At 51.9% G+C, this 22,078-nt stretch overlaps 10 protein-coding genes across 10 annotated transcripts; 3 read left to right on the plus strand and 7 right to left on the minus strand.

Annotated features, from left to right (window-relative positions):
- Nucleotides 1-2,144: 2,144 nt before the first annotated feature.
- Nucleotides 2,145-2,790, minus strand: J4E79_006045 (uncharacterized protein; the record flags this gene model as incomplete). Its single annotated transcript, XM_049354920.1, has 2 exons — nt 2,145-2,686; nt 2,742-2,790. 2 exons carry the CDS (start codon nt 2,788-2,790, stop codon nt 2,145-2,147), a joined length of 591 nt encoding a protein of 196 aa, XP_049210316.1.
- A 484-nt stretch (nt 2,791-3,274) lies between these two features.
- J4E79_006046 (uncharacterized protein) lies at nt 3,275-4,290 on the minus strand (the record flags this gene model as incomplete). Its single annotated transcript, XM_049354921.1, has 2 exons — nt 3,275-3,984; nt 4,086-4,290. 2 exons carry the CDS (start codon nt 4,288-4,290, stop codon nt 3,275-3,277), a joined length of 915 nt encoding a protein of 304 aa, XP_049210317.1.
- A 2,602-nt stretch (nt 4,291-6,892) lies between these two features.
- J4E79_006047 (uncharacterized protein) lies at nt 6,893-8,590 on the plus strand (the record flags this gene model as incomplete). Its single annotated transcript, XM_049354922.1, has 4 exons — nt 6,893-6,916; nt 6,973-7,977; nt 8,029-8,392; nt 8,451-8,590. 4 exons carry the CDS (start codon nt 6,893-6,895, stop codon nt 8,588-8,590), a joined length of 1,533 nt encoding a protein of 510 aa, XP_049210318.1.
- A 202-nt stretch (nt 8,591-8,792) lies between these two features.
- On the minus strand, nt 8,793-9,836 carry J4E79_006048 (uncharacterized protein; the record flags this gene model as incomplete). The annotated part of the gene is made up of 1 exon (XM_049354923.1): nt 8,793-9,836. One exon carries the CDS (start codon nt 9,834-9,836, stop codon nt 8,793-8,795), a length of 1,044 nt encoding a protein of 347 aa, XP_049210319.1.
- Nucleotides 9,837-10,195: 359 nt separating this feature from the next.
- On the plus strand, nt 10,196-11,205 carry J4E79_006049 (uncharacterized protein; the record flags this gene model as incomplete). The annotated part of the gene is made up of 2 exons (XM_049354924.1): nt 10,196-11,025; nt 11,091-11,205. 2 exons carry the CDS (start codon nt 10,196-10,198, stop codon nt 11,203-11,205), a joined length of 945 nt encoding a protein of 314 aa, XP_049210320.1.
- Nucleotides 11,206-11,477: 272 nt separating this feature from the next.
- On the minus strand, nt 11,478-12,586 carry J4E79_006050 (uncharacterized protein; the record flags this gene model as incomplete). Its single annotated transcript, XM_049354925.1, has 3 exons — nt 11,478-12,018; nt 12,079-12,365; nt 12,437-12,586. 3 exons carry the CDS (start codon nt 12,584-12,586, stop codon nt 11,478-11,480), a joined length of 978 nt encoding a protein of 325 aa, XP_049210321.1.
- An 887-nt stretch (nt 12,587-13,473) lies between these two features.
- J4E79_006051 (uncharacterized protein) lies at nt 13,474-14,495 on the minus strand (the record flags this gene model as incomplete). The annotated part of the gene is made up of 2 exons (XM_049354926.1): nt 13,474-13,701; nt 13,761-14,495. The coding sequence occupies 2 exons, from the start codon at nt 14,493-14,495 to the stop codon at nt 13,474-13,476; spliced, it is 963 nt and encodes a 320-aa protein (XP_049210322.1).
- Nucleotides 14,496-16,365: 1,870 nt separating this feature from the next.
- Nucleotides 16,366-17,247, plus strand: J4E79_006052 (uncharacterized protein; the record flags this gene model as incomplete). Its single annotated transcript, XM_049354927.1, has 2 exons — nt 16,366-16,684; nt 16,736-17,247. 2 exons carry the CDS (start codon nt 16,366-16,368, stop codon nt 17,245-17,247), a joined length of 831 nt encoding a protein of 276 aa, XP_049210323.1.
- A 647-nt stretch (nt 17,248-17,894) lies between these two features.
- J4E79_006053 (uncharacterized protein) lies at nt 17,895-18,698 on the minus strand (the record flags this gene model as incomplete). The annotated part of the gene is made up of 1 exon (XM_049354928.1): nt 17,895-18,698. One exon carries the CDS (start codon nt 18,696-18,698, stop codon nt 17,895-17,897), a length of 804 nt encoding a protein of 267 aa, XP_049210324.1.
- Nucleotides 18,699-19,749: 1,051 nt separating this feature from the next.
- Nucleotides 19,750-21,129, minus strand: J4E79_006054 (uncharacterized protein; the record flags this gene model as incomplete). The annotated part of the gene is made up of 7 exons (XM_049354929.1): nt 19,750-20,251; nt 20,297-20,560; nt 20,615-20,637; nt 20,687-20,757; nt 20,810-20,846; nt 20,896-20,921; nt 20,982-21,129. The coding sequence occupies 7 exons, from the start codon at nt 21,127-21,129 to the stop codon at nt 19,750-19,752; spliced, it is 1,071 nt and encodes a 356-aa protein (XP_049210325.1).
- Nucleotides 21,130-22,078: the final 949 nt, after the last annotated feature.

Below are 22,078 nucleotides of genomic sequence, written 5' to 3' on the forward strand. Positions count from 1 at the left end.
ATATCTCCGGATCTCATGGTGCTCGTACGCGGCGTGTGACCCAGCGAGAATTGGCCCATCGCTTCCACGTTCTTCGCTTTCCTTACGGGCCCGGGGTAGCTTTCTCTCGTCATATTCCTCAAATTCTACGATGACCCCCTGTGACCCGTTGACCAGACCAGCTTCAGGATCCAGATTGTGCTGCAATACAACTCGCATGTCTTTTTTGAACTGCAAGACTGATTCATACCTGTGTTGATCCTGCGGAGGAAAGATTAGTACGATGTCTATGTATGCGACAAGTGGCGACTCACCAGCTCTTTCAGCGTACCATCCTTGTTTCTGAAGTTGTATTTCTTGAACTCTGGGTTCGCCTTACGGTGGTCTGGTTTCCAGTTGAAGTAGTCTTTGCAAGCGAACCGCCAAGGTCGAGATGGGAGCGCATTGATGCACTTGTTGTTGATGCGAAGGACGTCTGCTCTATGTGGGTATATTTCCACTGCCCCTTCTGTGGAACATTCATGGTTCAGAAGCGTGTACGCATCATCCTCAGGGATGTCTACATCTGTAACTTGTCAGCGCAAGAGCTGCATCGTGGCTCTGGACTTGTTCACTTCTTCTGATTGACTGAAGAATTTCGACGAACTTGCGATCGCTTTGTCGAAAGATCTTGGTCAAATTGACATTTACGAATCTGCACTCCTGTGATAGTCAATAGATAGTCCCTATCTGATGGGCAAAAGGCTCAAATTTACCTGCCATGCACTACTACGAAATGCCCATTTGTCAACGTCGTGGAAGACGTTTTCCGGACAAATCCGATCATCGCAGTGATACTGGTCATCATAATCGTCCTCTCTCAAATGTTTTCCACAGTTGAAACAGTTCTGGAAAGGCTTCACTGGGGCGAGTTGGCAGAACTGGTATTGCATTAGTCTTTGCACATCCCAAAGTCGCTACTACACTTACGTCTCCTGTAACCACAATTTGAACGCCACCGAAAGGTTGGCTTGAACCTCGGGCCGCCTTCATTACTTCATTCAGCCGAGTGAAGAAGTTGTTTTCGACCATGCTGATTTCGTCAATGACGAGGACGTCCGTCTTGTTCATCCTGTTCCAGACTTGCTTCCTGTGAGCATCTCTTCTCAATGTGTCCAAATCTTTGTTGACATCGGGCACTATCCATCCAGCGTAAGACCTAATTAGACGTCAATCAGATGTCCAGAGACGTAGGGCTTTACCTCGTACCAAAGCGTGAAGCCACCGACGTTCAAAGCGGCGAGGTTTGTCGGCGCACAGATACGGACGACCTTGCCGAGCGACTTCAGTTCCTTGACAAAGGCCCGCAAAATGGTTGACTTGCCGCAGCCGGCGGATCCTGTATAGAATACATTGTGGCCGTCTACGATAAGATCAACAACTCGTTGTTGCTCTTTGCTTAGAGGAGGCTCGGCTTGGGCGGGCGGGTTGATAGGTCCCGCTGGCTCTGTGTGCGTGCTGGCTTCCGCTTCCGGGCTCGAGTCTAGCTCCACTGGGGCGTATCGTGACCCTAGCGGGTGTGAAGATTCATGTCGCGCAGCGTCATTGGCTACGCGCTTGCTCGGAGGCGAGTATTGCGATATGGACGCGGTTCGTTTAGGCCGAGGCATGTTGACTCGCACAAAGGGGACGTCTCTTTCTGCAGGTGTCTGGCATCCCAACAGAGTTCAGACAAGACGCGTCGCGTCGAGCGGTAGGCGCTAAACCTTTTCGCGAAGCCCCACTTCAGGGCTGCGTCATACGTCATTCGCTGCCCGCCACAGCTGCAGCAAAAGGAACATCACAGTGTTGCCATCACAAGCGTTGCAATGCGATGAAATCATTTAAGCATTTGATAGCCGAGTCGTTGCAAGCCAAACCTCATCAGGCAGTCGTCATACAGACCACCTGCCTGCACAAGCAACAGGACTATGACAAGATGCTTCCCTACACTGCGCATGACCCAACTCCTGCCCCGGCTCCTTGTCCTCACTACCAGCGACGACTTAACCTGACCTGGGCTCCCTGTCAGTAAGCGATAGCATAGTGGGCATACTCCTCACTAGACGTACAAAACTTTTGACTCATTCGACACCTAATTAGAGGTCTGCCCCGTGTCTATCGCTCTGGGCTGAATCATCAGTATTCTAGTCAACGCGACGTTTTTTGAGAGGCGGCTCACTGAGAGGCGGCCAACTGGAGCTCGCATCCTCTCGCATCGTGTATTGCTTAAGCTCCAGGATGAGGCGGTTGTTCTCTTCGTTGAGTTTGCGGTTCTTGTCCTTCTCGACGCGAAGCTCCTCTAGATACCTCTGAAGGCGCTTCTCGGGTACTAGCCTAGTCGGTTCGACCTTTGGCGCAGGCGTAGCATCAGGTTTCTCGTTCAAGATATCCTTAAGACCTTCAATGAGGAATTCGACCGTTACGCCCATCTCGAGAGCACCGTCGATGCCTGCTTTGAGATTGTCGAGTGGACCCTGGAATTTGCGCGGGAGGCCTCTGGCAGGGTCAAGGTTTGATAGACGGTCACGTAAAGTCTTCTCAAGTTTCTGCAACTCTTTGTAATCTTTTTCTGGTTCGTCAGAGTGGGTCGTGCGCTTGTATGCCGTGGATAAAAGCCCGTAGGTTGTGCGACATCGCCGATAATCTGCCCTATCGATGGTTTCCGAAGGTAGGAGTTCTTCCATATCTACACGATCGTCAGTATCACTCCCACTCTCAGATTTTGAATGTATTCTACATACCTTCGATGATCTTGCCAATCTGACCATGACCGATTTGGGAAGCAGCCATTGCACGGTAACAATGTGTGTCTATCGCGGGTTGGAGATGGTTGATGAATGAGTCGAGTTGAATCAACAGTGGCCGCTGCAGTGGTCGGAGAGAGCGTGGTTAAAGTAAGCAGTACCCATGGAGGTGAGTGTGTTTGTGCCTGGATAAGTGGGTCATGTGAAAGCAGGCACGGGAAGGAATGAGAACCTGGTACCTTCCGCATGTGCAGGCGCGACCATTCTTGTTCTAGCTCGCTTGCCTCAATTGTGCGCATATGTCATGTTCACTTCGTATATTCGTATATCTAAGCCTACGTCTTGTTGAGGTCATGAGTGTGAAACGCGTGATGGACGGAACCGCTTAGCGGTGGCCTGGTTCGCGACACCCTCAGCCGCAGCAACTTCCTCTACTTATAAAACCGACAGCAAATGACAACAGCATCTAGGAGACAATGAAACGCGATTTTCCTATACTTGATCTGATCAAAGAATGGGTTGGACACGATCTAGTCATCTAGATAACTTCCGGTGTGACACATACTTGTAGACTTTTGCCCACAAGCAATTGTCAGTACCGTCTTTGTCTTGTAGAGATCACACTCCGCCCGAATCTCCTTATCCGACCAGAACCACTCATCTCCCTGTCTGACGTCTATGAACCTGCTGTAAAGATCCTGATAGAAATGGCGGCCGAGGAAAGCCATCATCTTCGTCGTATCTAGAGTATCTTGAGGTGTGGGAGCCGGGATCGCAGCACCAAAAGTATGTGATGCAGATGGCGCCGCTTTAGGTGCCACCTTGGGTGGATGCGCTGGAAGCGCGATGCGAGCGCGACGAATGTTATCGAAGCCTACAATCTCCATTGTGTCGAGGACAGTGTCTGAAGCCTGCTTGCTCACGCCGTGAGCTTCCAGCCGACAGGAAAGATGCTCGTCAACCCATGATGATAGCTTGGGCCCTTCGCAGCTCATGTGCGCATCCACTGAGAGTATTTCGATTTGTCCACCGGGCTTGAGCACACGCATGCAGTCGAAGAATGATCGAGCCCAATCGTCATTTCGAAGAACTGTCGCGACGGAACGCGAGATAACGGCGTCGAAGTAGTTATCGGGAAATGGCGTTGGGGATGCAAGTGAAGGAATGTATAGTGTATGATGGTTGAGAGGCGCAGGGTACGTGGTAGCTGGCTGAGTCTTGGTGGTAGAGAGCGTATATACTGTCACTGCAGGGTAATGGTGTGCTAGCATCCATCCATCCGCTGCGGTAGTTAGCATCAATGCGTGTTTCGAGCGAGGCAAAGCTGCAGCACAGACATACCTAGAGAACCATGTATTTGGAGTACCCTCCTCTGATCTGCTGGTTGACTATTACTCAGTAACTCATGCGCAGGTGACTGCAGGGGTTTGTTCTGCGTCAATCGTTGATAGGCAGTTAGTGCCCATAGCCGTTGCTCGAACATAATCTCTTGGAAGCTCTCGTCATCGTCCAAGCCGTCCCACTCTTCGCTTAATCGAGCGGACATAATGCGAGTACCAGCATTCTCCATCTTCGCCAGTGCCCGTGTGAACGGCGTTTGAGCTGCTTTGACACTTTGGACGCGTTCACTGCTATGTGTACTGCCAGTTCGCGAACCGCGCTCGACTGGCTCGAAATAAGGTGGTTGGGAAACCGGCAGAGGCCTGAATGAAGGTTTAGAAGGGCGAGGGTCATCAAAAGCATCGTCCGAGAGAGCAGTCTCGTACCCCGAAGCGCCCGAAAAGACACTGTGGTTTGAGTGTGTGACGCTAGATGGGTTGGATGAAGCGCGAGAAATAGTGGAGTACTGTGACTTCCTATCTGCAGCGTGTGTAAGCATGCTGTTCGCGTAAGATCAGGGCTCGTACATGTATACTCCAGGAGACCACATACGCAGTCATGGTAGTCGAAACCTCATGTTTAGGTATCAAGAAGACGATTTGTACGTACCTGGTATACTGACAGGGCTAAGCATCCCTGGCGTAGGAGGCAGTGCACCAGACGGAGGAGGAGATGGCAGCGGGGGTGGAAAGCGCGGCGGCTGGAGTTTTCGAGATGTCTGATCAGAACGCTGGGACGGCGGCCTCTGAGATACTTGATGTTGTGTATCTAGAGGAGCAGTGGGTGGTGCCGGTCCTTGGTCAAGTCCGAGTTCAGACTCTGGCTTCATCGCCAGCTCTTTTGGACGTTGTGTCTCCTTACATGTCGACAGCGGAGCAATCTCCTGGATGCCCTTTTTGTTATTCTTGCTGAACCAACCGCCGAGACCACTCTTTCCTCCTGATCTTGAGTCTGAAGAGCCCGTTGCATCTTGACGTTTGCTGCTGTGCGTGCTCCCGGATGACTGCGAGGTTGCCGAGAAAGACCGTCTGGTCGTATCGTCTTCCTTTGCTCTTCTTGCTTTGCGAGCTCCTACTGTCTCGGCATGCTGAGGAGGAACATCAAATGTTGGAAACATGTCGACTATCTCGATACGGTGCCCTCATCGCCTTCCAGGCGGGGATCTTCGCTCGATAATAGTTCATCGTTTCGGCATGTCACAACACGTACCACCTGTTAGGCCAGCCCGTTCGCGGGAAATAGTCTCAATCTCGCCAACTGAGCCGGCTAGCGTTTTTAGCGTAATGATTGCAGTTTGGTGTTGGGTGTTCCAAGTCAGCGGTGGTTGGTGGCCTTACAGACCAGCGAAACCAGGGCGCCCGGTTCCCACCGAGAATAGCGCCGAAACTAGTGCGGAAGTCCCCATCGATAACAGGGCAGATGATGATCAGCGCAAGTGACCTTTCCCAACCCACACTCTCGGAACTGACAACCCAAACCAGAGGGGTACTGGACGATGACAGTACCAAGATCTTCCCTCATCCTGCACATCGCAACAATACACTCGCGCAAGCATGTCACTCCTTACCGCCTATGCAGCACCGACACGTACTCTGTAGGCACATGAAGACGGTTTTATCACATGTGCGCCACCAGCCACCTTTAGCGTCTGCTAGATGACCGCTTACCTTCCCCCTTCATGAAAGCCCCGGGAAGCGGCACAGCAGCCATTGGATCGAGCACGTCAAAGCCATCGTTGGGACTTCTGCGACTCGTTAGAACTTCTTGGAAGACCCGACAGTCAGGTACCTTTCGTTCCTGATGTCCAGTAACCAAGTCAGATTCCTCTGCCGATGCGCCATCGGTCTTCGACCCTTTAGACTTCAAGACCGCAACTTCGTAACGACTAGACTTATTTGCGACATGCACCGCACACAGTCAGCCTCGGCAGCTATGGAATTAATATCGCTGAGATGTTGAAGGAGGTGGTGCAAAGCATACACGTACATGGCACACCACGTCACTACCACGTATCTATCGATTGCTTGACTCGTTTTCGCTTCCTGGCTCAGTTGAAGTGATCTAGATACTGTACTAATGCCAGTGGATTACTCAGTGCGGCCCACAACCCGGAATCCGACGACCACAATTTAGTGGAGGTGACATAACCAAGGCGGACGGTTCTTCAGTGGCGTATGCGCGGTTGCATCCCACCGAGGGACGGCTTGGATGAGAAGATGAAACAGCAACACACCTAGCCGTTCGACCTGCCATAATGGAGCGGCAGATTTTTAGGCATATAGTGTCTTCCACATTCGCTTAACGAGAATCCATCTCCGATCACGGAGGATGCCTTATGTGGCTTACCGCGAACTTCTTACGGGATCGTTGCGGGCACCTGCATGACGCGAGCGAGCCTGCTACGCTCCATCCCCTGCACTAGGTGTAGTCTCCGTATCTTCCTCTTTGAGTACGGCAGGTATATCTGGGGATTGATCTCCGTCGTCACCTGGGGTGTCGATGGTCTCGTAGTGCTACATCATTCTATCATACCCGTTGTCTTGCTTTTGGCCTCTCAAAATGGGTTTCATTGAACGAAACAAAGCTGCTCTCAATGATGTGGTTTCCGCTTCATTTGTGGGCAGATATTTTCATCTTGACGGATCAGGACATGTAAGTCGTTCTTGCATTTCCAATATAGCACGCAATACTGATCATCAAAGCCCAATGAGATCAAGAATGCGCGGTTTACGACAGAGCTACGGGCTGGACTGACGACCTTCTTCACCATGGCATACATTATCGCTGTCAACGTAAGTCACCCATGCTGTCAAAGTGGTACGTGTGCTAACGGAACCACCACTTGTAGGCATCCGTCCTCACAGACTCTGGTGCGACATGTGTCTGCAACGACCCTGTCGACCCAACATGTATCAACGATGAAGCCTACTCCCTCTGCCTCCTCGAAATCAACCGCGACTTCGTTACTGCTACCGCCGCCATCGCAGCGCTCGGCTCATTCCTCATGGGCCTCCTTGCAAACCTTCCGGTGGCGCTCGCACCGGCTATGGGCCTTAATGCGTATCTGGCGTATCAGATCGTGGGGTTCCACGGCACAGGTCCTATCGATTACCGTGTCGCAATGACCGCTGTCTTCGTCGAAGGCTTCATCTTCGTTGCGCTCTCCCTCGCTGGTATTCGCCAATGGTTGGCCCGCATCATTCCTGCTAGCATCAAAGTCGCATGTGGTGCGGGAATCGGTCTCTTCTTGACACTGATCGGACTTTCATACTCTGCTGGTATCGGTGCCATTACAGGAGCTAAAGCCACGCCACTTGACCTTGGAGGTTGCCCTACAGAATACCTCGACCCGGACACTGGCTCGTGTCTCTCACACAAAGCCACCAACCCGACCATGTGGCTCGGCTTCCTCGTGGGCGGTGTCTTCACTGCACTTCTCATGACGTACAAGATCCGTGGCTCAATGATCTTTGGTATCGCACTGGTCTCGATTTTCTGCTGGCCTCGCGACACTTCAATCACCTATTTCCCACGCACAACAGTTGGTGACAGCCGTTTCGAGTTCTTCAAGAACATTGTCGCTTTCCATCCTATCAAACACACTTTGTTGGCACAGGACTGGGATCTGTCTAACGTGGGCGGGCAGTTTGCTCTGGCTGTCTTCACTATGCTTTACGTCGATATCTTGGACGCGACGGGTACTTTGTACTCCATGGCTCGCTTCTCGGGCGTTGTCGATCCTGACACGGGCGACTTCCCCCGTTCGACTATTGCGTACTCAGCGGACGCTATCGCTATCTCCATCGGTTCCCTCTTTGGATCTTCGCCTGTCACCGCTTTCGTCGAGTCTGGTGTAAGTACCATATTTGACTGCTTTGAGTTTCCTCCATACTAACATGTACAGGCTGGTATCCAAGAAGGCGGTCGCACAGGCCTCACAGCAATCACCACGGGCATCTGTTTCTTCATCTCCCTCTTTTTTGCACCCATTTTCGCCTCCATCCCGCCTTGGGCAACAGGTGGAGCACTCATCTTGGTCGGCTGCATGATGATGCGCGGTGTCTTAGCCATCAACTGGAACTATCCAGGCGATTCCATCCCCGCCTTCGTCACACTCATGTTCATGCCTTTCTCCTACTCCATTGCGTACGGTCTCATCGCTGGAATCATGTGCTACGCCATCATAAATACCACAACATGGGCTCTCGGTGCCATCTCAGGCGGACGCCTACTTCCACCCGACTATGACAACAAAGAATACTGGAGCTGTAAGTCTCTCCATGTACTGATTCCTTCCCAAAAGCTGCGCTAACATTCTCATTCCAGTCCGCTCAGACTCGCCACGCGCTCAACCTTGGTTCATCCGCGCCATGAAGGGCGACAAGAAGTTCTGGAGGCCCCAGGATACCGACTCGTTTGAGTTGGAATCTACCGAGGCACGCGTCGAAGCCCATACCAAGGCCTAAAGAATTGTTCTCGCGATTGTCTTCGCGATAGACCGTTTGTACGCCTTTTCTGATCTTACGATACCAAAGTCTGGTGTGGTTGCGGTTATAGATTCGCTTAGATAGACTGATTAGATGTAAATTTGAAGACATACAACTCAACAAATACGTGCGCATGATGACTTTCAAACAGCTAGGTTGCCATCATTCCTACACAACTACCCTACTCATAGAACACCAAACATCTAACCTCAATACTCTGCCGACCCGGCGCATCCTCCGGCGTGTTCGGATCCGCAAAAGCAGTATGCGGTGTTCTAACAGCCACACCCTTCTTGCCGTGAGACATGCCCTCTCCAAAACTATCATAGCACTTGAGCAAAATAACTTCCTCAGGCGTCATATCTTTCTGGTAGTAGAATTTGTGCTGGTCGTTCGCTGCCACCGACATAGTTTCGCCCTTGACCTCGTAGCCTTCGGTGGACGTGTGGTTGTTTGGGTCGGGAAGGACTTCCTTACCCCGGTCGTCGACGTCCATTGAGTCGGCGCGCTTAGGGTATAGGAGATTTGTGGCAACAAAGTCGGATGTTGATGTTGTTCTCCAGTCTATCATGGCGAGGGGGTGGTCTGAAGCAGGATTTTCGATAGGTCGCCAGACGTTGATGATTTGGTAGCGGCCTTTTACCCATTCGTCGGCTTCCTCGGGAGAGAGATGGCGGCGTACACGTGCTTCTGCGGCGGCTTCGGTCTGGTCTACGTGGACTTGCTGGACTGGTTGCCGAGGAGAGTTCTTGTCTCGTCTCCGGATCGTGTGGTCAAAGATGACGACCTTTTTCACGCCAGGCAGCTTGGTGCGTAGTAAGGCTTCGACTTCGGCGTAGTAGCCACCTCGTACTGCTGCATCGTCTGTGAAGGCTTTCTCTTTGGCGGGATATTGGTAGACGGCAAAGCCGGAGTTGTCCGTGTTGAATTCATCTTCGTGGCCTCGTAGATTGTTGACGGATCGCTCGTACCATTTGTGCGAGAAACTGGTGCCTGGACCGTCTACCTTGGCCCAAGGCTTTCCGGAATAGGAGTCGGTGTCGATGTGGGAGAAGCTTGCTGTGGTCATCTTGGATGTTTGAGCTTCAGATCGGAGAAGACGGGTTTGCGCGTGGCTTCCCAGGTATGGGGTGTAGGAAGCTGTCTGATGTAGCTTTGGGAAGTGGTGGCTGTAGCTGGCTCGGGCTGCTCTTGTGGAAGTCGAAAGTCTTGCGGCAATGCTCATAAGCGTGGTTCTATCGTGATCAGGTTGAGTGGGGTTCTTAGTTGAGAAGTAAGAAGGAGCTGATGCTGCAGGTGTTTATGTACGCTCCACTGCTTAGAAATGATACATGACGCCATACTGAAGTTTGGCCGATGTGCTCATGAACTAACCAATCAGATTTCTCCTTCACGCCGACCGTGAAATCGTCGTGAGCAGTCGCGTGCTTTGGTGGCGAAGACAATGCTACGTAATAGGCTACATCCAGACTGTGCGGACTTTTCTTATACCCGATTGGCTGCAGGCGACTTCCCCGCAACCCTCAGTTCGGCTTCAACATGTGTGCCGTCACTGTCCGATGAACTTCTGTCTCCTCTCACACTATGCCACGATATGCCGTCAGCGACGATGACGAACCACTCGAGGACAATACGGCTGCTCTTACGCTCAAGAACAAGAAGACGGAGCGCATGAAGCGCAAGAACGCGACGAGACAGCAGAAACGCGACGCCATCGTGAACATAACAAAGTTGCCGACCGAGCTCATCCTCGAGACGCTCAAATATCTCCGTCCCCACGACGTTCTCGAGTTCAGCTTCGTCAACCGCCGCTTGCACAGCATCGTTGAGGCCAACGCGAACGTCATTGGCGACGCCATCATCGCGCGCCGCTACAACATCCTCATCAAATGCCTCCCCACCCCCCGACTCCTCGCCGACGTCGACGCCCCGATACAAACCCTCCTGATTGACCCCGCGCGCCAGAAGCAACTCAGCATACACAACCGTCCATACCAACACATACAATCGCCAGATCCACACCAACTGTGCACATGTCTGACCTGCATCCTAACGTGGAATAACCTAGGCCTAGTCCTAGACTTCGCGCACTGGCAAAACCACCTCGACACAGGAACTCCGATCCCCATGATACCGCGCGGGCAGTCACCAGAGTGGAACCAAGAGCTCGTGGCGCGCAACGCACGTATAGCGCGTAAAGCGGTAGACAACTCGCTGTGGCACGCGGCAATTTTAGAACGGCACCTGGAGAGTACCACACGCGCTATACGGCGGCACTCGAAGAACAGAGGGAATAAACGTGTCCATGTGGAAATGACGGAAGCGGATGCTGCGGAGGAGACGGATGCCTTTTTGGCGAAACATGGACCGCCGAGTCTGGAGTTTCCGTATCAGCGGGATGAGTATTATATGCTGTGAGTCATTCTACCATCCATGTTGTATGTTCACTTAGACGCAAGATTTGTTGACAAAATGCCAGGGAAGCATACTTACCCAACCGGTGGTGGAGGAAGCAAGAAGCATATTGGTTCTACACAATCAATGGGCAACACGAGCGCGACTTAGAGCTTGTCCAACGCTTCGCGAAGCGGTAATGCAATACCTCGGGCTCTTCGAGCACAGTATAATCCTCGCGACGGTGCTATGGAAGATATCGAGGCTTTGTGTTGTGAAGCGCTATGCGAAGAGATGAGTATTCGTATGTAGAAGCCATTCGCTAAAGCGCAGACAACGCATGAACCAAGTTCAAGAGACAACGCCTAGCCCAACCGCAATCCCAATGCAAGGTGATCTAACAGCTCGAAAGCAAAAGAAGCGCTCATATGCAGAAACAATGCGACGTTACTGTCCTATCCACAGTCTACTTCTAGTTCAACCGCTCCGGCCCACCACTAAAGCTGTACCCACTCCCGCTGTGGCTCGGCGCTCTGTCCATACCCATACTACCAAGAGGCCCCGCAGCAGCCTCTCTTCTGAATTCTTCATACCCGCCCGGACTCAACGCATCCACGCCGGCAGCTATGCTCGCACTGCTGTCTCTGTACTCTGCATACGGAGGCACAGCTCCCCTGCCACCGCTTCCATATGTCCCGTTCCTATCCTCGCCCCAACTCAGTGGCCGGCCGGGGTGCCTACCCTCATCCGTTTCCGTGCTGTGCAGCAACGCGTATTCGTCTTCTTCTTGGTTCCCGCCGCGGTCGGTGCGGCGATCGAGCGAGTCTGAGGAGTCGCGGCCGTTTGCGGTTTCGATCTCGGTCGACCAGGCTGCGTCTTTCGGATTGTTGTAGGCGGAGTCGCCGGAGGCGTAGTGGGTGTTTTCTGATGAGGATTGGTAGGGCATGACGCCTTCGCGGAGGTATTTGTGGAGGTAGTAGCCGGATACGCCGGTTGTGATGGCAAAGAAGAGGCTGTATGAGGGTTAATAGACGTTCTGATCTACTCGACACCGAGGTTGCAAGGGTGCTTACAAGACCATGACACCGACGCCTACAGCGGCCTTGCTGACCTTGCACTTGGCCTCATCTCCGTATAAAAATGTTGTGCAGTTGCGGTCGTCATCTGCAATCTTCTCCTTCTTGGCTCCCTCTTTGATACCGTGGGCGTTCCACATGGCCACCGAGATGAAGGCGGCGAACCACAGTATAGTGTATAAAGCGTCGACGGCGAGGAAAGCGTAAGCGGAGGCGAAGCGTTGGGCGCGCGACCACATGGGTACCATTGTGAGGTAGATTATGGCGGGAATGGAGACGAAGCACTGCGAGCAACCTTTTGTCAGCCATGTCCATGTTGACGTGAGATGTATAGCAAGAACAGAGTGCAACTTACCATAGCAAAGAAATACTTTGTAGGACCCTCAACGGGGCCATCCTTGGTCATAACAGCGATGGTAAGACACGCGGCTATGAAGACGAAGATGGCCTGGAAGACATGTGCCACCACCTTGCACTTCTGGATATACGACTGCGGTATCCGCATCTTGTATGGATGTGTCTATGTCCCCGATCTCAAAGTCGCAGTATGCGTGGAAGGGCGCGGAAAGGCCAGAAGGGTGTGCGTAAACAGACAGCGGATACGTCAATACGGGTAGGTAGCCTCCGGTTCTACCGAGTCTGCTCTCTGCGTCACGCAAATTGCCAAACAACAAACAACGTCCTGGAATCGTATGCGTAAGGAGATGCGAAAACAGAACCGCGAAAGAATGTCGTAGGCTCCTCGGACAACAATGGAAGGGCGCAGCGTCGATGTCAGACACGGTTCGAGTCTCAGCCTCACTGCTTGATGGATCCCGCAAGCCTGCCAAACTGCCCAGTCGCGTCCCCGCCGCGCAGCCCGCGTCTTCACTTCTGCAGGGTTTGTGCCTAACCCGGCAACCACACTGTAGCGTCGCTGGTGGATATTAATAGAGGGCGAGAACGGGTACCGACTGAGTTAGGCGGTTTAAGGGCTAGGGATGGGCGTTCCTGGTTGAACCGTTTGGCGTTGGCGTTGGTCGCTGGTTGCTATGGGTGAGGGCGATGACGTTGGCTCTGGGCGACTCCTGTGCATGCACTGCGAGGCTCGAACAATGCTGCGGTGTTATCCCTTGCGTGTATGTTCTGCATTTCACATATTTATATTCACGATTGCGCATTTTTTGTTCGATGAATGTGCCTTGCCTAGACACCTGACCTCGTGTTCGTTCAGCTTTGCAGCTCACAGCCTCCGCCTAGCAACGCACCACAGCTCGAGAAACGCGCCACCACAGGATTGTTCACCGGTACAATGCTGATGCTCCAAAGGCCTTCCACTTTCTTTGCGCATAGATTTCTTTCGCCTAGCCTGTGGTACACAGCGAGTTCTGTCACCCGAACAAAAACTGTATCTCAGGACCAGTTGGCATGCTCTTCAACCCAGTTATCCTTCTCCAAGCCGCCATCAAGGAGGTATGCCTGAGCAGTCGCATTGCCCCTCCACTGCCATTCCAGGTACGCGACAGCCGCTTTGCCCTGTTTTCCACCATTCGTAGCTGCAAAGGTGCCGTCGTGGCCAGTATCGAGGTTGGCCCTCAACTTGGGAGTACCCGTGTTTAGGAGAGCGTAATCCTTCGCCGACTATCGAGAATTAGCATTGATAGAGACCGGGATCTGTCTGGTCTTCAAGGTAGACTCACGGTATTGTACCCCATGTCTTTCGGTCCTCCAATCAAATACACCATAGGCACTTTGAGCTCTTTGAGTAGGTACCTCCGGTCATCCTGGAAGATGGCAATGTTGAAGAGCATGATTCTCTTGACTCTGTCATCGTGGTACGCGGTCGACATGGACTCTAGACCTCCACAGCTGTGGCCTGCCGTCGTGACTTTAGTCAAGTCGACGTTTCCGTATTTCTTTGCTTTGCCGGCGAAAGCCCAGTCCAGCGAGTCGCGCATATCTTGTACCTTGGACTGTTGACCAGCTTGAAATCCAGAGCCGTCAGGTGTACCGTCTGCAGCGATAACGTATCCATAACTGGCGATTTCTACCAACAGCCGCTCGTAGATACCGGCATTGAGGCCGCATCCGCCGTTACCCCATGCGATGAAAGGGAGACTAAGGTTGCCAGTCGGAGGGGTCTTCGGTGCGAAGATGGTGTGTCTCGGTAGTGTAGAGTCGGTCAACATTTGCGCTGGGTAGGGTCCCGAGCCAGACGTCTTCGCGCCATTTCCTTTGGGGGACTCAGGGCCGGTTCCACCAGCGCCGGTATATTTGGGTAGCTCGGAGAGGGATATGGAGAAGATACCGCCTGCGAAGTCGCCATCACCTTTAGCTGGGAAGTTTCCAGGTGCGGGCGTGAACGTCTGTGCCAGAGCGACATTCAAGACGCTGGGCACAAGGCCAAACAGCGAGAGCAGGGCGGAATTCAGCATATCGGCAGCAAGTCCAGGTGGGTCATCGAGTCGTGGTCGCTATTTCAGCGACAGTCCTTTTCATACACCCATCTTATATATGAAGATCTAGCGGTACGCGTATGAACAATGCTAGTCCTTTGCGCAAAGCCCATTCTGTCAGGTTTGCCGCGTCGTCGTCGATCTGACCCATTGACGATACTTGAATAGATGGGGAAGACCGCCAAGGAGACCGAACTAGATTAATGGTTGATTGGCAAAATACTGATTGAGGAGAAAATCTGGGGAAATCGAATGCATGTTAGTGGGGACCAAGAGTCTCGGATGATACTTCGGTAAATAACCTGGTGATGAGTTGAGCCGCGGCAAGCGTTTCGTTAGTTGCTCAATATAGCCGCTGGGAAGCCAGATCTTCGCAAAAGATCAGCACTCAGACCTGCGGTCAGGTTCTCTGATCGTCATTTGCGAAAGAATCGTGACTCTGGCCAAGTTTGCATGGACTGCACGTCAGAAGCATCAAAGGCCTACAGCAAAGAGAGGGAATGAAGTTCTCGCGAAAGAAGGTAAACTTCCATGTCAAGGGTTATGTATGAGCCCGAACCACGTACTGTTCCATTGACGCAGCAGCGAGGAACAGCAGTCTAGCCTGACTTCACTGTCATCGTGTAAAGACGTGTGCATGTCCTGCTCAACGTCGCGATTCGGACCTGCTGCGATGGCGGTCAACTGTGTCCTTCCGAAGAGCCGCAGATTGCTCTATAGGCCGAGTCTGAGAAGCTCAGCTCGCACGATGACTAGTGACGTTTCTCTTGGCAATTGTATAGAGGATGCGACGATGAAAACTTGACGCGTCCTTCAGCCCCATGCCATGTATGTGATGTTCTCGAACGCGTTGCGTTCAAGGCCTTTCGCGAATCCAGCCGACGTGTCGCGCTTCCAAACGACGTCCATTAAGCACAGGCAGTGCTAGGAGGCTAGTCTTTGTACTGACGTATACAAGCTAACAGTGGTGCGACCGCTTCCTTCCGACGGGTATGCTCGGCGGATGTGAACAGCGCGTACTTCGTATAGCGGTGCTTTTATGAAACGTGGTAGCCAATCGCATCTCGCGCGCGCTGAGAGATTGTCGTCGAGGAGCGTGATGACTGAACGGCCGAGATTCCGCGATCCCATCTCCTGCTGGCGCATCAATACGATGCCAGTCATGTTCGCTACACCAGCGGTAGCTGTACCCATCGCAAGCGTCGGTGTCATCGGGATATGTAATAGACATCACAAAAAGGAAGTACAGCTGCACGCTGTGCGACGCAGGTTGGGTGGTTGAGGAAGACAAACGGATCGCGTGCGCCGCATTGAAGCTAAACCATCGCTTAAGCAGGCCTCGGCTGATCGGCGGGATGCATGGCACGAGCTCAACCCTCACATGCCCTCGTCGACCGCATCGCAATGAAGCCATTCTGATATTTGACAAAAACCATCGACCATCTGTAACACCATCGCCACAGGGCTTGTTGGAGCGCCTGATGCGCTTCGGTAATCACTTGGCAGCTCGCCAACCCGAAGAAGCTGCCGCTCGCGTACGGTGTGCTATACTAATCAGAGTCGCCCTTGCCCGCCTCCTACTGTTTTGTAATCACCAGGTTACAATGGAAAAAGCTGGTTCCCTTAAAACAGCGCTATGGCATTGTCCTCTGCGGACAAGATGTACTCGGAGTTAATTTGCGTAGCTTCAGCGAGGGAGTCGTAAAGCCACCGGCTATGATGGTTTCGAAGGTTTGATTAGGCATTTTTTCTCCAGACTTCTCCTGGGCATGCTCACCCCACGCTTACTGACCTCTTTGCATAGCTAATTCCTCGCTACACTGTTGATGCCAACGGGCAGTGGAACCATATGCCTTCGCAGTTCCGACATACCATACCATCCGAGCGCTTCCCTGTCGAAAAGGGCCGATACGTGCTGTACATCAACTACGTCTGTCCCTGGGCACACCGGACCACCATCGTACACGCTTTGAAGGGGCTCGAGGATGTCATAGACTTGGTCGAGGTCGATGCAAGGGACGCATCGCATGGCTGGTTCTTCTCTGGGCGTAGCGGGCCCAAGAAAGACCCCGTGTCTGGCGCGAGATGCCTGAAGGAGATCTATCTGAAGGCAGACCCAAGCTTCAACGGGAGAATCACCATCCCTTTGCTGTGGGATCAACGACAGGGTAAACATATTTGAAAGTTGGAGAAATAGATTGTGGGTTAACAGCGTTTAGGCACTGCTGTCAACAACGATAGCGCGGACATCATCCGCATCCTGTTCGACGCATTCGACCCTCTCCTTCCTCCGGAGCGTCGCGAGGTCAATAAGGGCGTGGCTGCCTTCAGACCCCTGCATATTCGAAAAGAGATGGATTCGCTTCTCTTATGGGTATTTGACACGATTAACAACGGCGTGTACAAGGTCGGCTTCGCGACATCACAGGCATCCTATGATGAACATGTCAGCAAGCTCTTCCAGTCGCTGGATCGTCTAGAGGAGCATCTTTCACAACCCAAGCACTACCCCTACCTTTTTGGGCAACATATCACCGAGGCCGACGTTCGCTTATACACAACACTCATCCGCTTCGACGTGGCGTACTATCCCTTCTTCAAATGCAACTTGAAGATGATACGTTTGGACTATCCGCGTCTTCACGCGTGGTTGAGACGCCTTTATTGGAGCGATGGGCCTGAAACAAATGGTGGCGCTTTCCGGGCCACCACCCATTTCGATAGGGTATGAGGGGAGATCAGAAATGTCGCGGGATCATCGCTAACTTCATCAGATCAAAGAAGGATACGCATCTGTGACTGCCAGTAGAGGCGTTGTACCGATTTGCCCGATGCCTCCAATCATGCCCTTGTAACGACCGTATGTTTGTAATAGCGGCGCTTTCCCCACTTCCCCATTCAAATATCCAGCGCGGTATTCTGACTGCATCGACACGCCACGATTTACGTTTGTTCTGCAGCTTTCATCACTATTCCGGCCTGACCGAGATCTTTGCGCCTACATACCCATTATGCTATCTTTTCCAGCTTACACTGAACTATCCTCTGCCTTGCGCGAGATTCATCACCTGATTCAATCTGCCTGTCCGTAACGTTTGCGATGTCTCATTTTGCTGGCTTACACACGTCCAAAACCTGCCTCCGTGACAAGTACCCAGGCGCCTACGTTACAGCGAAAGTGCGAAAAAAGAAAGTGCATAAGCAGGCTTGAGGAATACGTGAAGATTTCTGTAAAGCATTCGCCTAGGCAGAATAACTGTGAGAACCTCGGCGCTATTGTATTATACTCCTCCCCGCAACATGAGAACCCCTTGTAGTTGGCTATGATCGAAGTCAGGAAAAGATTGAAGAGATTTTGATGCATTAACCTGGCTAGCCCTAGAGCCTAAACCAGTCAATGTCCCCAAGATCCACCTCTTCAACCTCCTTTGCTTTCCACATCCGTGCCCGCCTTGCCACCGCCTCTGGATGTTCCGGTGGCGCGACTTCGGGCCCCGATTCTGCCGGCCTCCAGCATCTTCCGGTCGGATGCTCATGAAATTTGCAGCGGTTGTTGAGCATGAAGTCGTCCCAGATATCGTAGTAGCGCACTCCTTTGGGGAATGTCTTTATCTGTTCGTGGACGTGGTGCAAAAATTGCTTGTTTGTTCTGGCCAAGATGGAGTTGAAGCATCCGGGATCCGTGCTCAGCGCGATATGAAAGGCGAGAAGGCGTTCCAGGTTGGAATTAGGCACGTTCTCCACCGCTTTGAAGACGCCATGAAACAAGCCTATATCAGAGCCTGTTTGCGCGTCGAAATTCTCAGCTAGTGCATCCATGATGGCGTCGCGAAAGTCGGCGCACCGCGCGCGGCTCATTTCAAGGCCGAATCGATAGGCGGCCAGCATCGTTTTGGTGTCAAGATTTCTTTCGGTATAACCTGGTTGTATTGTCGCAATCTTACCGGTTTCACACCAATGCTCGTATACAGATCTGACTGAGAGAGGCTGCAATAGTTGGCTTGCCGGGACTCGGATAACTGGGAAGTATCTTCCGGGCTCACGGTGTCGGTCGGGACCGCGATGTTCTATTGATTGTCTGTAGAACTCTTGTGTTTCTGCGTCCTCTTCTGGGAAGCAATCCCAGTAGCATTCTCGATCGACAATTATGGCGTTGTCTGACGGGGCTTTGATGTCGGCCATGGATGGGTGTGTGTTTGTGTATTGCATGTTGGGTAAAGAATTGAGTGAAGCCTTGTGAAGACTGGAGTGAGGTATATATATACATTCGGCAGTATATTATACTTGCGGTTTCTCTCATGGGTGAGAGTATCTTTTCGTCTGGGTCGTCGATGTTGCGGAAGTTGTAAGTGGCTCGTTTCGCTCTGCGTCATCGCAGTACCATGGGACATATACACTCGCATTCGCTATGATCTGTGCTCGGACTAGGTGGCGTACCCAATCAACTGCGTTATAGTAAGCGATAATTGTAGGATCCATGGATTGATTCGCTTGTTGCGGGTACGCTACCACTATCACTATTCAGCTCTTGTGTTAACGATACTTCTCTTTTCGAGAGGACCTAATTAGATAGGTACATATAGATTTCGGAAGTTGTAGTTAGCTTGTTGCGATAGGTTATTAGGGGAAAAGCTGTGTCCACTGTGCATGGATTCGTATACTTTTCGTGGGCACCTTATTAGGCATCTTAGAGAGCTTGCACATTTTGCGCTGCCTAGAACATTGTATGACGAGGAGGAGACGAGATCTGTTGGTTCAAACAGTGCTTATTTTAGCTCTGATAGCATGAGCATGAGCATGTATAGCATGAGTACTGATGGTGGACCATACGTTTTGGAGAGCGCATAGTCCTCGGAGTTCTTCTAAAAGCCTACCACGCCCACGAACTTCCACTACGCACCGATGAAGTTAGCAGCTGTAAATTCTGCAAGGTTCCCCGTGCCTTAAGGTTACGATACTTCTTGTTAGAAACTATCTCTTTGCATCTGGGTCCTATGGAATGCGGAGAGTTTGGTTGGCTCGTTGTCTCTGAATCATTGCAGTACTAGTCCTGTGATATCAACTTCTATTGAGGATGCCTTGGAATTCTCGTTTCTGTTAGCCGCTGCTCTGTTATCCGAGTGACAAATCGCATCTAATAAGACAGAATCGTAATGATACATGGAGTACAGGCTTCCCCTGGGAAGATTATTAATGCGGTAGTATGATATTGAACCAAATGCGAAGACAGTGACTAATTATTCGGCCCTCTCAACTCTTCCCGGACACGAGAAGAAACAGTCACCTCGGTTCTCTTTGTAATAGCAGCGACATCGCCCATTATGAATTCCTCGCTTCCTCTCTCAAAAGGCCCAGACACATGCGTCGCTTGATGGACACCGCTCCCAAGTGGGATAGAACCTTGCCTCGTACTACGTCTGGACCTTAGGGCGTACAAAGATTTCGATCTTGTTGCCGAGTTCCCATATGAGCTCTTTTGTGTCTTCTCAACAAATGACTTGAAGAGGGGTGCCAGTGTCGGTACCGACGCGACGATGATACCCAAGTTGTTCTCAACAGTCGACCACATGATGAGACTGCTAGAGTCGAGATAGTTGGCGAGATTTCGGACAGTTCGGATACGTAGGACTTGGATGATCGTGATGAATGTGCCTAGGGCCAGGAGGCACAGCAGGGCGACTTTCTTGCGCTTTTGGATGTGGCTTTTCAGGAGAACGGGGAAGGGTAGGAACATGCTGTCGAAGTAAGCTTTTGCTGGCGTTTGAAAAAGAGGTACTTACACTACTATGTCGAAGACGATAGTCAGAGATGCCATGCTGGTGTAGAAGGGCACGGCTGGCAGGCACTGGCCCCAGGTGATGGAAGGGTCCCATTGTTTCGCGGCCGGCTGGCAGAGGTTCGTTTGCACGACCAGGAAGCAGAGGTGAAAGAGTATGCATGCGACTATTACGGTGATGGTAGCGTTGCGCGACGCGCCCTTTGGCATGATACGTAGATAGGTCAGCAGCAAACTAAGTTTGAAGCCCAGTATACTGGTGATGTAGCTGTTGCGGATGTCAGAGAGGCGTATTATGCTCGTGTCGCAATTATCGTCTTACAATGGTGCACCCATGTACTGTATCTAGTCCTGTCAGAATTGGAATGTGTTCACTTGTGCGGGTGAGACTTACAAGCCCAAAGTTGAAGAGGTTTTCATCGGGCATATCCTTCAGATGCTTGAGTCCAAGTCCCCATTTGGTTTCTGGTATCGCACCATCAGTCTCGATGTCACAGTACTTGTACAGCCAACGTACGGATGATAGTTACGACAGCGAAGCCACAAGATGCTATCTGCGCGACTGTCAGTCTCATAACTACAGGAGGGACCCGAATTGCTCACCCAAGTCACAACTAGTATCCAGTCATCTAGCGATGATAGATGAGTTAGCTATGTGTCGAGGAAAAGCTGGGTGCCATGATACTCACCGGCTCCAATGGCTTTGGTTATGCATCCGCGCACATAGAAACGAAGTGTCAGAACCAACAGTGACACTGCTGTGAAAACGATTGCGATTGCGGTAATTTGCGGCCCCTCGTTGGCGATGTCATCGGGAGTGTTGTAGGTCCAGCCCATCGTACTGGCTTGCTCACGGTGGTTTCGTTCAGAATGGGGATTGAATAGTACTTTGCACAGGTTAAAACCCAAACAGGCTTGAAGCCTACGTTAGGACGGCAATGCGCAAATAAGAGGACGTAGCGTCAATGTAGGTCTCAGGGTGTTTAGTTCTCCCTTGATTGAGGTGGTAGACTTTTCGCCTTTGGGAGAGAACACATCAAAATACTAGGCATTGCGATTCAGCGTCTACACAGTTCCGACCGTTCCCAGCGTATTGGCAGTCCAAGAGGACGAAACCGCGTAGGATTCAGCGCGGCCCTTACCCGGTCTATCATAACCCCGTCAGGAAAGCATGCCTTGATCGATAGCAAAGGAGACTCTCATACGAGGTGAAACCTGTAAATATTCCCAGTATTGTCCGAAGTTATAGTAGCCTAACAGCTAACGCACATGGTTGCAATGCAGCCCAAGTGTTGGCCGACAGAAAAGACCTTCTTCTTAAAGCTAGACCAAATAATACCAAGGTATATTGGTAACGGTAACGGGAAACGGCTTCGGCACTGCTCGGTGAGATATCTCCTAATTTTAAGGGTCTAGAAAGACGATATGGGACGATTGCATCTCGCCTGGAGAGCCGCCGACCCGCCCTCGCGGTGGACGTGCTCGGCTGCATCGGAGGTTTCTCAATGCAGCAAAGCCGTGCGCGATCCCTGTTGATAGATGCCGAAGGTCCAGTGCAAGCCCCAGCTTCCAATTGATGGCAAAGTCGCCGTCCCGCACCAGCACCGCGACTCCGACGACTCGACAGCTATCCATCGATTGCTTGTTCATGATGAGGCGCGCTCTCCTTCAACAACCTGTGGTCCTCTGCATATCGCTGTCAGAGGTCTTTTTCGCGTAGACTCAGATCCAAGGCAATCGGCGCCACGGCCACAAAACGGGGTCGCGGTATCACCCCGGGACGGTC

The sequence above is a fragment of the Alternaria viburni genome, assembly GCF_023758015.1.
Source record: "Alternaria viburni strain BMP 2772 chromosome Unknown scaffold_12, whole genome shotgun sequence".
NCBI classification, from domain to species: Eukaryota; Fungi; Ascomycota; class Dothideomycetes; order Pleosporales; family Pleosporaceae; genus Alternaria; species Alternaria viburni.